Source organism: Melozone crissalis, unplaced genomic scaffold (genome assembly GCF_028551555.1).
Source record: "Melozone crissalis strain CALT ecotype California unplaced genomic scaffold, PUWL_Pcris_2 ptg000036l_1, whole genome shotgun sequence".
Taxonomy (NCBI): domain Eukaryota; kingdom Metazoa; phylum Chordata; class Aves; order Passeriformes; family Passerellidae; genus Melozone; species Melozone crissalis.
In genome coordinates, this window is record NW_026535814.1 from 20,413,340 (window position 1) to 20,427,531 (window position 14,192).

The following is a 14,192-nucleotide window of genomic DNA, read 5'->3' on the forward strand; positions in this document are numbered from 1 at the left end:
TCTTTGTGAATTACAAATCCCCTTTTCTGTCCCCTTTCATGACTCAGTGTTATTTTTTGCATTTTTCAAGTCACCGGTGTTTCTTTTTATTTCTGCATTTCCATTTCTCATTCCTTTTACCTATCTTTAGGAAAAAAAAAACAAAAAACAAGAGAAAAAACCTCAGGAAAAAAAAAGGTGGGACAAGTAGAATGTCCACAACTCCCTCATTTTGGACACAGTGACAATAAGTTGGGCAAAGTTTGCAGGGAAAGTAAAGTCCTTGTTAGAACAAAGGAAGTATTTTTGATCGAGAACAAAAGACATTTCTGGATGCTCAGTATGCCAGGTAGCATGACAATTTTTTTTTCCCAGTGTTTTAAATGGGTGGTAAAAGATATTACTCCTTCTACACACCCTGTTTATTGAATGCTTCACCATGCAGCAAGGCCTCATCCTGCACAGAGGGTACTTGCCATTACTCAGAACCAAACAACTCGTATGTATTTCATAAATATATTTATCTGCATTTTCCTGTGCTGATTATACACTTCCAGCTTTCAGAGCAAATAAAGATGCATTTTGATGAGAAGATAACACATATTAATATTTCATTCCCTCTTCCTCAACTTCTGCGTCCTTAGAAATAATATTTTTTCATTTTTCCAGTCATGAAAGTTTCCAAAAGCGTGGAATTGTGTGACCTCATTTTGAAACAAAATCCAGGGGAATCCAAGGGTCATGTAGGTTTGAAAAGGCCTCCAAGACCATCGAGTCCAACCATTCCCCCAGCACTGCCAAGGCCACCACTGACCCGTGTCCCCATGGGCCACATCCACATGGCTTTTAGATCCCTCCAGGGATAAAGTCTCATCCATGAGGGACCAATGCTGGCCTTCAAGCCCAACCTTTTATAAAATGAGGTTGCAAATCCAACAGGGCACCATCAACTGGTGCCTCACACCCCAGATTCTGCTCCTTACCTGCGCTTCTAACATCATTGGGAAATATTGGCCACAGTTTCAGTTCTGATCCAGCCCAGCCCTTGAGGACATGCACATCCCAGGATGGAAGGGAGGATTTAGCTTCTGGATCATGTGCAGCAGCACCTGCTGCTCCAGATGTTTCCTCAAGTCACAGCCAGGTCAGTGCTCATGAGCCTTCAAGTCAGCCAACAGCCAGCACTAAAACTCTGGACAATGAAGTGTGAAGCCTTAACCCAAGAATCCTCCAAAGAGCAAAGGAGTAAGCTCACATTCACAGCTCAAATGCATAAGCTTTAGGTCATAGTGGATCTGAAACCCACAGAGAATACCTAGAGCAGGTAAATGCTTTGTAAATAGACATTTTTCTAATGTTTTTAAAGGCAAGGAGCCCCCTTCTGCCTGCATGAACACTCAGGGAAATTCCACCACTCTAATTTCACCTCTTTACTAGAATCCAAATCCCAGCTGCTCATTGTGACTCCACAGCCGTTACCCTTAGGACATATCCATGCAAGCTCTCAGGTGCACCATGTATCACCCCCAAATCAGGCCAGAACTGACACAACCAACAACTTTCCCTTTCAAAACTGCTTCTTGTTTTAGCAAAGCAGAAATGTTGTGTCTGACTGTAAAAGACCCACCCTCAGATAAAGAACAGCTATATTTGCTCTCCTCTAGTGATTCTTTTTTTTTTAATATAATAACAATAATAACAAAGAATAGCAATAGATGGCCAATTTTCAGCACATTTATATATGGAAAAATTAAACACAATGCAGCTGTGTTGGAACTCTTCCATCTTCAAGGTCGAGGTGCGCCACAGTAATGTGCTCCTCACTTTCATTATTAATAGACTAAATAAGATTAAACTTTACCCAGAAATAGTAGAGATTGAAGTAGTTCTTCAGTTTGGTGTGACACATGCAATTCTGTCCTACTGGGAATATTCAGCCTTGAAAGGGTTTGACACAAGCTGCTGTCCCAAGCACATTTATAACCCGTCATGTCCAATCCTAAATAATTTCAGGGTGCTGATAGCCAAAAAGCCAGATGAAAACCAGTCCCTGGCTCTCAACCTCATTTGCAACAGGCAGGTTGCAAAGACTTGACCAAAATTTGACAGGTTAGCATAAGATAGAATTGCACAGGAGACTGAATTAGTTTTCAGCTCACCCTGCTCTTGAGCATGATTTTAAGGACCAAGTGAGTGAACATCCCCATTGCAAATGAATGATTCTGCTTTCTCAGAGTAAAGCGTGTACGGGGAATTGTTTGATTAGTGAGAGGTTTCAAGGGAAATCAGGAACAGCCAATATCTATTTCCCTTGTTCTGAGCATAACTGGAGGTTACAGTGCACAGAGCCCAGACCAACCTCCAGCAGCTGAGTAGCCTTAAATGCCTGTGGTCACCCCCTGAGAAAAGATGTTTATTGTTGGATGAACAACATGGCATCTAACCCAACCAAACCTCAGCATCTTTTATGAATCTGGACAAAACTCAGCCTTGCAGTTATGTTTTGGTATTATGTCTTGAGAAACCTGGCTAGGCACACAAAGACCAGCTCTCAGGGCTCCTTGCTTTCCAGTCAGGTGATGAAAAGCTGTATCCATCGCACAAAGGGATGGAGGAAGACACAACCTTGGTGTCCCACCTGCAGGGATGAAGACCATGAGGCAAAGGTTGGCAAGGTCCAGGCAAAGGACAGTCACTGTGGGGTGGGGGACTTGGGGATCTGTCCACTGAGTGGTACAAATAATTCCTGACAATTCGTGGGGGACATGGGGATCTGTCCACTGAGTGGTACAAATAATTCCTGACCATTCTGCAAGAATCAAACAAGGGACTGGGGACTTCAGTTACTGGCACAGCTGTCCAAGGAGTCCCCACCACTGAAGGGGTCCAAAAGCCATGTGGATGTGGCCCTTGGGGATGTGGGGCAATGTGGACTGAGCAGTGCTGGGGAAACTGTTGGGCTCTGTGATCCTGTGATGCTTCTCCAACATAAAGGATTCTGTGATTCCATGAGCTGACTCCTGAATTTCATGTCCTTTTACACCTCCATGGGGTCAGTAGATCTCCCAGTGCAGCTGCAAGCTGTGATGAATGCACCCCCACCACTTTGGCAGGACATCAGACACCCTCAGAGTGATCCAAAACCGGCAGCACTCAAAGGAAAACCAGCACCTGGCTCCAGTTTTGAGCATGTCCCTTGCACAAAGGCTCAGCCACAGCCACACAATCCCGAGGCTTCATAAACTCAAGTGAAGCAGCACAAAGCTGAACAATGGCCCTCCCTTGTAATTAATACCTATGGTGTAAATTAATCCAGGCTGCCAATAGAAGCTGCTGGGTAAATAAGAATCTGTGACACTATCCCTGTCAAAGGCCTGTGGGCATATGATGCCATGGATGTGAATACAGGGAATAGAGGGTCATTCAAGCAGGAACACTTAAATGTAACCTGTTCTCCTTGAGAAACACGTGGCATTCCACAGGGAACCTGACAGGAGGCATTTCATTCGGATAAGTAAATGAATGCAATCACTCAGGTGTCTGCAATTGCCAAGTCAGACGTCCATGGTAGTTCTATTTGGATCATGAAAAGGACTCTGCTTTTGGGTTTTGAGTGTGTGTGTCCATTTTTTCCATTATACATACATACATACATACATACAAACATGCATACATACATACATACATATTTATATATGTTTATATATTTACACACACACACATACATATATATATACACATATCTCGTTGACTGGTTTTTTGCCACATATCTTTTTCTGCATTTTTAAATTATTCCCTTTTTTTCCCCCCCCCTTAAAATTAACCTCTCCAAAACTCACAGTCTGCAGGAATTCTCTATCTGGCCTGTGCTCCTCACCAAGAAAGAGGCCGAGTCTGCCCATAGTTTAGTCAGTTTTGGTACAAGCATCAAGAGCCCCCCTTCAAATAGGCTTCAGGTGCCTTTTCAATGAATCAAAAATATGACAAAGAAAAGGAGTTTATTTTTTTCAAGCCCACATCCTCCTCACACAAAGCACAGAGAAGGTCCCAGCAGTGACCTCCAGTTCAAAGGAGGAAGGTAAATCCTCATGACAAAGACGGGAAAGTTCTCCGGGAGAAGATCAAAAGCTGAGGGTGCTGCAGCAGAGGGAACCTGGAGGAAACTTGTTTGATTCCCCACAAAAACATTCCTGACTGTGACAGCAAATGGAGCATGAAAGCAAAGCATGAAGCTAAGCTAAGTTTGGCAACAACAGTGTCTGAGTGGTTTACAAAGGAAAACTGGAGTAATAAATGGATTGAAGATGTGATTGAAGAGACATAACTAGAAAGGAGAAGAATATGGCACTGAACTGCTAATGGGAACACAGACTTAGGAGGGAATTACTTATCTTTCCTTACATAAACTTAAAAAATTTTTCATTATCTAGGGGCCTAGAAAATATTAATACTCAAAGAGTAAACATCACAATTTAATCCATTGGAAAGAAAAAACAAAATGCCCTAAAACCCAATCAAATTCAGGGCAAATGACTTGTATGTACAACAAAAATCATATCACAATCTCATTTCAGACCTTTTTGGATCCGGAGGGAGGCATATTAATTCAGATACATTTACATTTGCAGCTGACAGCTCACCGCAGCAGTCTGGGGATGTTTATCTTTCATTAATTATGGTTCAAGGGGAACTGCAACCTGAGATAGCTGAGCTAACCCTCTCCTCTTACGGATTCAGGCCTGCCACCTGGAAAGCATCCAACCCTTCACCCGTGCCTCTGGCCCCAGCCCAGCTCCCGCCTTCGCGCACAGCCCGGCCTGCTCAGCAGCGGGGCTTTATCTCTGGTAAAGGCGGTGAGAGCTGATGCATTTCTGACAAATGCCTGCCTAAATCTCTTCTTTCACGCTCGGGAGATGGTCTTACTCATATTTATCCCGGGCCAAGCACGTGGAGAGCAGTTCATCATATCCCAGAGCTGCTTCTCCAGAAGAGCGAGCGCTCGGGACTGGCTGCTCTGCTTGTGAGATGCAAAGCGGCTCCAGCAATTTCATTGGAGCTGCACTCTCCTGTACCAGCTGAGGGTTTAGCCCACGAGTCCTTTCCTGCTGTGAGACAGGTGTTGAACAGGATGGAGGAAATCACACACGTTCCCTTGAATCATTTCTCCCAGGCAGAGGCAATGATAAATTTGGATAAGGTGTTGTGTCTTTTAAAGATCTATTAAGATTGAATGGTTGACTTCCTCCTCAAGGGAACCTCTCCTTAATCATACATTGCTTTGACTCATACACCACCTTCTCCAGAGCCCTTCTGCCCCTCGAGTGTCCTTAGATTCTCCATTTCAGAAATCAATTTGATTAAAAAAGCAGCAAGATACTTCAGCACACACAGCCGTGTGTAACTGGGTGGGTTTTTGGCAGATAATGTCTTCAGACGTTATTTCATTCCCTTGTGGCAGCCACCCTGGGGATGTCTGCATTTTTAAAATGCTACAATATGCATTTCTTGTCAATGGATATTATTTGTGCATGCTAGCTCATATGCAGCACCCTTTAATGCTTACATATTTGACATCTGGCACTCGTTTAGAAGGTTGTATCTCAACAGTGCAAAATTACTCAACAATTCCGGGCCAATTTAGTGTATTCTTTCACTGTTAACATGACCTCAAGAAAAATAACAATACTTTGCCCTTCTAGAGCATCTATCAATGCCCACAACACTGCTTAAGTCTGGCAATAAATTGGTTTTACCAAATAATTGCTCCTAAGTGATAATGTCAGCAACACTATTGCAAGAGGTCTACTAATTATTCTCAATAAGATCCAATCCTGGCAAAAGCACAAATTTCCTCTTTTTAGCACTGAACCACACAGACCTGTTTCCCTGCAGACCTGTAGCTGGTTGCCTTCCCTTCCGCGCCCAAAATTAAGCTCCCAGAAAGGAGCAGTGCCCTGGTGAGTCTATCAGGAGCACACAACCCTGTTTCCTCATTAGCACTTGCAGATGGAGTGCTGACATCCCACCCGAGGCTGGTTTGCTGGCTCCTCTTTCACATCTTGATCACTCACGTTTCATGCACCATACATCCCTGCGTGGCTGCCACGCTGGTACCAATCTGGGAGTACATGTTTAGTGTGCAAGCTGTCCTAGCCTCATTTCAACATCATTAGCTTAAAACCACGCTGAAAAAACGGGCACCAGCTCAGTGTGGGTATCATGCACACATACAGCAACAGCAGCGTGGAGTTACAGCAAAACTGGAGCAGAGTTACAGTGAAAGGGTTGGGTCTTCTGTGGAAATTTCCTGCAGGACATCACCAGAGCCTGGAAACACTTAACTTTATGGACAGGACTGCAACCACACTGCCTCTCTGGGGAGCACACAAGGGTACCAGCTACATCTTCCAGGGTAGGGTGCCTCTCAGCTACATGTAGGTATTCAATCTAATTTAATGTTGTAATCACAGATCCCTCAGTACTCGAGGAACGAGTGGAGCTTCTCCAAACAGTGATTTATCCCACCCTAGGATATCAGACCTAACACTGGAAGAAGAAATTACCCTCTTGAGTCATCTTGCATCTTCCTATATCTCTCTCCACTGACTATAAAGAAAACTTAAATTAGCTTAGACTACACAATTACTCTTTATGCGATGAGATCATCTCAAAGCAACCCTGTCCTTTCCCACAAGGCACCAGAAAGCCAAGCTGTTTGTATTTTTTTTTTTTAAAAAACGCCTTACTTTTGGGCACATCCATGGGATTCAGGCTGCCAATGAGGTCTCTGACGTAGAGCCCATCCCCATCCTCCTTGCTCAGCCAGTTGTTGCAGGGGAAGTAAAAGCGGAGGTGAGGTCTGTTCATGTCGGTCACGATGACGCGGTCCAGGAACCACCCCGCGTTCAGCCCCGTGTTGTCATGCTCAATCCTGGAGGAAGAACAGCCCTGTTTCAGTATTCTGGCTAAGAATGGCTACCAGCACCACAATTTTGCTGAAAATTATTTACTAGGCGAGGCTAGAGCAACTGTATGTACACATAATTCACATTTATGGCTGACTATCCAAAGATTTTCAAGGAACTTATGTGCTTTTACAGGGTATATTAAAAATAACAACCCTCCATATGGGCAGAGATCACAGGTGAGTGTGTGAATCTTTTATCTGCTCACAAACATACCTACACCTCTGCATTCATTCAACATATGCATTCATTCACCTTGCACTGCACACCTAAAACATAAGGGACTCCCTTCCTACCCTGTACTCTCCTGCTCTATTCTCCTCTTGCATTGTTTTAACCACCTCTTCCCAGCTTTCTTTGTACCACTTGGTAATTTTAAATTTTTTATCAGTCAGTCAGACAGTGGTTAAACATAATAATTATCATTTACATTACACTAAGTTAGCAAAAGTGGATGGCAAACCCCATTTACCTCCATCGGGACATAAAAACAGTCCTAAACGTCTTTCCCCGTGATTGCATACGATAGAAATACAATTCTTGGTGGGGAGCATGGCTACTTCTAAGCAATACCGTAGGTGATTTCACACTTCAGTTCAAATCTTCGGCAGTAAACAAGCTTTTACCACCCCTTAACTTCACCTTGATGGGAGCACGTTAAGGAATAATGAATAAAACATGGCAATGCTTAAACCTCTACAGCCTGTCATCCTATTAGCACCTCACAGAGCAAGTGTTGTGGTAGCAGCGTTGTGCAGGTACCTTATTTTCTTTATTTGTCCGACGTTATTGGTTTTCACTCGGAACACATCTGTTTTGCTCCTCTCAAAGGCCGTGCTGCTCCTGCAATGCACATGCATCAAAAGGAATGGTGAAAAACCAGCAGCCCTGACAGCAGGCACGCAAATGCTAGCGTGTAAGGATAAAGAAGTGTCATTCCTAATGCTGGAAGGACCTAGTTTTCAGTGCCCTCTCCCCAGTGACAGGTTTTGGGATGCTCTAGGTACTGACATTCAGCAGACTTTTTTTCCTTCTCAGACTCAGAAGAGCTCTTCCAGAAGTTGAGGCAGAAGCTTTGGGGGAAATGCAATGTGCTTTTTGTCTCAGAGTCCCGCTCCCAGAAATGTCCTCTCCTGCCATCCAGACCTGCTCCTGGTGGTGGGGCCAAGGGCTCCAGCAAGTTCCCTGTGTGGCCACAGATCTGCTCAGGACTCAGCCAGAGATAAAAGCATCCAACCACATCCAACTTTCCAGGCCCATCGCCCATCGCTTTTTTAAACAACTACTGAAATTTTGGTGCTTCCTCCTACAATTTCCATCTCATTTCAAGTAAAACAATTGTAGGCAGGAAGTAGTTTGATTTTTTGGGGAAGTGTTAAATGTGCAGTTTGTATTTCACAGGTGCGAGAATATAAAGTCTATTGGCCCGGGTCAGGGGATGTAGAACTTAATTCCCAGTTCTGCCTCTAGCCTGCAGCGTCATCCTTGGCAAGCAGCTCTGTCCTTTTCTGAGCTCGTGTTTTCCACGAAAACACCATGAATAACATCAAGGCAAAGCTCTGAAGACGAAGCCTCTCCCACCTGCCCTCCCTGATGGGCCCCCATTTCCCCTGGGCTGCTAAGCGTGGCTACGGATGATTAAACACAGCAAAACCCAGAAGTTGTATTAAAACGAACAAGAAACCACAGCACTGGAGCAGCCCAAAGCCACAGTGACAAGCGGTTTGCAAGCAGAAAGTTAATGAATATTAATAATCCCAGCAAGGGGGTTTGGCTTTGCTTGCTGCTCTTCACGCTTCTGAAGGACCTGTGTGTGCCTTGCTTACAGGTCATTTTGTGTTCTGCTAAACCCATGCCCAGCCTTCCTCCTCCTCCTCCTCGTCCATTCTGCTGTTTCACACCCCGTGCCAGGCGCAACACCAGCGCACGAAAAGGCTAAAATGGTTAACCTTGCCGTGAAGACAAGAGGCAATTAATCCCAGCTCAGCCTCCCCCAGCCTGGCTGGCTGCTGGAGTGAAAGCAGCCAGCGAGTGCAAGGCAATTAGTCTGTCAGGCTTGAATGAGCATCGTAATGACAGCAGCTTCTTCCCGCATTGGCTCGGGGATCGATGCAGTGCTGCAGGCTGCTACTGAGATGCCATGCAAGTATTAAGTGAGAATAATCAGCCCAAAGCTCCCCAGTCCCACTGGCTGCTGGTTTGTGGCGCTCCTGGGCTCTCTTGTTTGCTGGGGGGATGCTGGGGAGCGAACCTCCTTCTGCAGGGCATCCCAAAGTGCGCACTGAGCAGGTGCACAGTGCATCCCTAAACAGCCTGGGGAAGCATTGGAAAACGTGACACAGCCCAGGAGTCAAACCCCTGGGAAGCCTTGCTGTCGAAGGGTAGGAAGAGTTCTGGCAAGTCTCTTCCCTTGAGATGGATCTGCAGCATCAATGGGAAAGAAAAATCCAGTCCTTCCTTCTAGCACTGCGTGGGGAGGGAGGGAGTGAGGGAATATCCCACAGTGAGTGGCTACACTGAAATATTGGCTAAAGAAAGGAAAGACTGAAAGAAAAGGAGAAATTACAGCTGGGCTGTGTCAGAGTCTGGTCCAGGCTAGGACTAGGATGAGGCATTCACAGCCAGGTTACCATAAGGAACTTGTTACACCAAACAATGAGGCACACTGGCTTGCACAGCCCTGGTGACAAATAATGCAGGAAAAATATGACTTGGAAATTGCAGCACTAAATTTGCAATGTTCAGGCTTGACTGGGTTCAAACCCAGGGATTTTAGACCACAAGGATCTTCTGAATTTCACTGGAGGCCTGTCATTAATCTGAAATAACAGGCCAGTGCAACTCCAGAAATATGTTTTGGTTGGGTTTGTGTATTTTGACATATTTGATTGGTTCTAGGAGCTCTATTTTTTCCATATTCTGTTGCAGCATTTTTCCCAACTGCTTTGTAAGAAACATCCAAGGAGCTTCATCAAAGACTAGTATACAACATTCTTATATATTTTTTTAATTTAATTTTTTTAATCTGTAGCTGTTTTCAGATTTTTTCAGCTGAGTAATTGCCTGCAGGCTGCACTGCTTGTGGCTCTGCAAATGTACAATCCTTCAGAACACTTTGTTCCCTGGTTGGGTTAGTGGTGCTGCTAAAAGTCTGCAAGAACTGGTACATATTCAAGCGTAGCATTTTTAAATCCCTGCATTCATCTCCTCTGCAGGCCATGGGCACAGACAGCAGAGCCAGTGCCATGAGAGTTTTGCCAGTTCTTGATGGGATGATAACCAGAAAGCCTCTATAATGCAGTTTTGTTCGCAAAAGTACATAAAACAAACATTTGTACAAGTAGATTTTTTTTTTATGAAGGTAAATTAAAAAAAGTTGACCCACCACCTAAATAAAAGTCACATTTGAAATGGAAATTTTGAGTGTTTGTAGATAATAGTCTTCCCTTTTGATCAGCTAACAGCACCCTTTTCACAGGTCAGTTCTTAAGAACAGACAGAAAACCTGGATACTGATCACAGCAGAGGCATAAAAATAATGACCTTCAGCAGTGATGGAGTAACCTAAGCCAATTTAGCTTTGAATCCCTGCTTAACAATCCTTTAAACTGCCTTTGCATTTGGTGTTTTACCTGAAAATGCCTTGTACACACAGAGCTGCCAGCAGAAGTGCCATGGATTAAGGGCTGCACAAAGCACAAAGTGTTATTCTGCATGTCAGTTCAAACAAAATTTTGAAAATGCTCCATTAAACCATTAGAGAGAGTCAGTTCTTGGTTGCATCTCCCTGAAATGCTGCCCACAGGTCTGCCTGCTCCTGCCATGGATGTTTAGCAGTGGTTGGAGGAGCCGAGTATCAGGGATGATTTCGGAAGGTCATACAGCCCAAACCATCCTAAAGGCTGCCACTCTCTAGGAAAAAACAAATGCTACTTGGTTCACCTGCTAGGTCAGGGGAGTTTCTCATGCACTGTGAGTGGGCAGTGTAGAATGCCACAGAACCACGGAATCATTGGGTTGGAAAAGCCCTCCAAGGACATCGAGTCCAACCATTCCCACAGCACTGCCAAGCCCACCGCTGACCCATGTCCCCAAGTGCCACATCCACGTGGCTTTTAAAACCCTGCAGGCATGGGGACTGCCACCACCACCCTGGGTAGCCTGTTCTGGAGTTGGACAGTTCTTTTGGTGGAGAAAATTTCCCTAATATTCAATCATAACCTACCCTGGCCCAGCCTGAGGCCGCTCCCTCTGCTCCTGTCCCTGTTCCCTGGAGCACAGCCCGACCCCCCCGGCTGTCCCCTCCTGTCAGGAGCTGTGCAGAGCCACAAGGGCCCCCCTGAGCCTCCTTTGCTCCAGGCTCAGCCCCTGCCCAGCTCCCTCAGCCTCTCCTGGGGCTCCAGCCCCTTCCCAGCTCCGTTCCCTGCCCTGGACACGCTCCAGCCCCTCGGTGTCTCTCTTGTGCTGAGGGCCCAGAGCTGTCCCCAGAATTTATGTGTGTCAGAGCTGAATTGAGAGGGACAGGAAGGAAATTTCTTCCCAAAACCACACAATGAACCCTGCTCCTTCCCCCATATATTTGCAATTACTAGAGTGTTCACTCTTCACGTCCTGTTTCCATGTAGGATTTCCCTTCCACCCTTCAGCTAGTGTCAACTGTAAGGGTGCCATGAAAAGGTGTCAGGGATGAGCACTGGTCTGTCCCTGTTGTTTTCCTGGCTGGAAAGTACAGACAGCTTCCCTCATCCTCAGGTTGTCTAATACACATTACAGGCTGTGTGAACCTGTGTTATCAGGCCTCTGGCTAAGATGGCATCTTGTCAGAAGATGCAAAAGGTATTGGAAAAATGCTGACAATGTGTTGGCCTCATCCCTCTGTCCCTTCCTACACATCCACTATCGATCATTCCTGGAGAGAGGACATTGTCATGTACAAACTAACCACAAAAAAAAAAAAAAAAAAATCCCCCATATGTTCAAACCAGAGCAGCTCTTAGCACAGAGTCCAATAGCAGCATCATTAACCTCCTCCTTGGAGCAACAAATACTCCAGGGAGTTTGGTCTGCAAATATTTAGCCAAGGCTGCTGTCATGAAGCTGACAGCATCAGTCAGGAGGTGGCTGGGAGTACCACGTGAGGCAGCAGACGTCCAAAACCACTCCAGATGGAAAAGAAACCAGCAGAAAAGCACAGCCACTGTCAGTGTCTGTACCAAGGACATTATCGACCAGCAGAATGAATCCTGCTTCAGCGGGCACTGAAAAAATTGGTGAAAAAATCAGCCCCACTTGAAAGGGTTTAATTGGATGGGATGAATTGCTCAGGGCTGTAGCAGAGGGATGACAGCCAGGAGCCAAACACCAGGCCAAAACCCTGTGAGTCTGAATTCACCCCAAAACTTTACAAAGTGCCAGAGGACACTCAGGCTCTGCCTTATCCATAAGCATTCCAGGTACAGATTCAGACAGGCTTAATTACAGACACTGAGTAAGTGCTCCTTCACTGCGTACTGCATGGAGCAGCATCATCTTAATATCAGATATTTTCATCTTTGGTGGTGTGATTTGCATAAACAAAATAAAGTCGTGGTGTTTAATTTAGATAATCTTAGCTATGCTTTATCATAACTTCATTGAATCATTGAATGTCCTGGTTTGGAAGGGACCTTAAAGATAATTTCTTTCCAACCCCACTGCTGTGCATGGGGACGTCTCTGTTACCTGCAGCTTGGCTGTTATTTTCTAGAGAAACTGTATGCAAAGCAAACAGTGCCACCAAGAACAGTGCACAGGTTGCTCAGTATTTCCCAGTATTAAATAACATTTTAAATTACATTCACTTTGCCAGATTGAGGTAAATTTTAGTCGTTTGAAAACTTTCATCCCCTTGCCATGGAGAAATATTTTTAAATTTTCAAAGAGAATGAGCTCAGGCATTTTTAAGACTGACATTAATGAGTTGGGATAGGGGCAGGGCTTTGAGCAAGACAGAATGGTTGAGTTTGTTCCAGGAATACACCTTACTCTCATCCCAAGCGGAAAACTGGCCAGGTTTTACAGTCTGACAAATGCAGCTGACACTTGATCAGCAGGGACCTGGGTCTAACAGCTGAATTCCCTTAAAAGTCTGGCTATTTTAAGCAAAATCCTGCTTTTCTCTCTAAGGCTTGACCTTCCTTGTAGCTGTACCACCAGCTGCTGTGTACATAGCTGCTGGTGGATTATAATTTATACAGATGCCAGTTATACCCACTCTTCTATTTAGGTTGTTCAACACCTCAGTCTAAGCACTCTCTCAGGTATTTTATTCCTGAAATACTAGACATGGGCTGGCTAATAAGGCTGAGCAAGAGAGAGGGAAAAAATTCCCACTTAGTTTCTTTTTCAGAAGTGAATACGGACTCCAAAATGTGCTGTTACTTAATGCTGTCCCAGACCATTAAGCCTTTAGAGAGCACTGAAAGTGCTGCAGAATTGTACAGACATAAATCAGGGCACAGTCAGATACATAAACAGCTGTAAAATGGGAAACCTCCCGTGGCACTAAAGGAAAAGGATCACAGCTCCTCACTGAAGCAGCACTTTGGCACCAAGGTGAGAATCCTTCCCTCTCTGCACCTGGGGTTTGTTCCCTTCCTAACCTGAACTGCTCTTTCTGCATCAACTGCCTAACCCTTCCTAGCTTATTATATTAACTGCTCAGAGTAAATAAGCTCTCTTTCCTGTATTTATTCATTTATTCCAGAGAGGTTAAATAACAAAATCAGATCTTCTTCCACTGGGCTTTTACCTTAACTGTATTAAGGCTACAAGCATTACCATCTTCTAAAGACTACCCTGTACATACTCTGCAATTCATATTTGCTGGCTTAAGGAACAGGAAAACCTCTGTATAGTCACCCAAGATCAGGTACAAGTGACTGCCAATTAATTGTCTTCGGCATCAGAAATTTTTAAAAAATCCTCTGTATTGTCATCAAGTTCAGTAGAAAGCCAGCTGTCACCAATTATTTCATCTTTCTTCCACATTGCCATAGCTGCTAAATCTTCCCTTAACTCTTTCCTCTTTTTTTTTTTCTCAAGGTAAAAACCTCTCTGTGATATTATTTGCAGTGGTCTCCAACTGGACCAAGTAAGCCTAACACTGAAAAGTTACACTAGTAAGAAAAAGATGGATTTGGACTAAAAACTGTGAATGAGCCAGCAGTGGCACTCCCAGCTGAGTGCTGTACTATTTCCCCAGCCTCA

The 14,192-nt window shown here is 44.7% G+C and overlaps 1 protein-coding gene across 1 annotated transcript in view; it reads right to left on the reverse strand.

Annotated features, from left to right (window-relative positions):
* The window catches only part of LOXHD1 (lipoxygenase homology PLAT domains 1), a 152,712-nt gene that overhangs the window by 117,342 nt on the left and 21,178 nt on the right, over nucleotides 1-14,192 (reverse strand). Inside the window, exons 3-4 of the mRNA XM_054283407.1 lie at nucleotides 7,707-7,787; nucleotides 6,726-6,910 (exon numbers count right to left, since the gene is read on the reverse strand). Of these exons, the coding sequence (XP_054139382.1) occupies nucleotides 6,726-6,910; nucleotides 7,707-7,787 (266 nt within the window). The remainder of the gene's footprint in view (nucleotides 1-6,725; nucleotides 6,911-7,706; nucleotides 7,788-14,192) is intronic.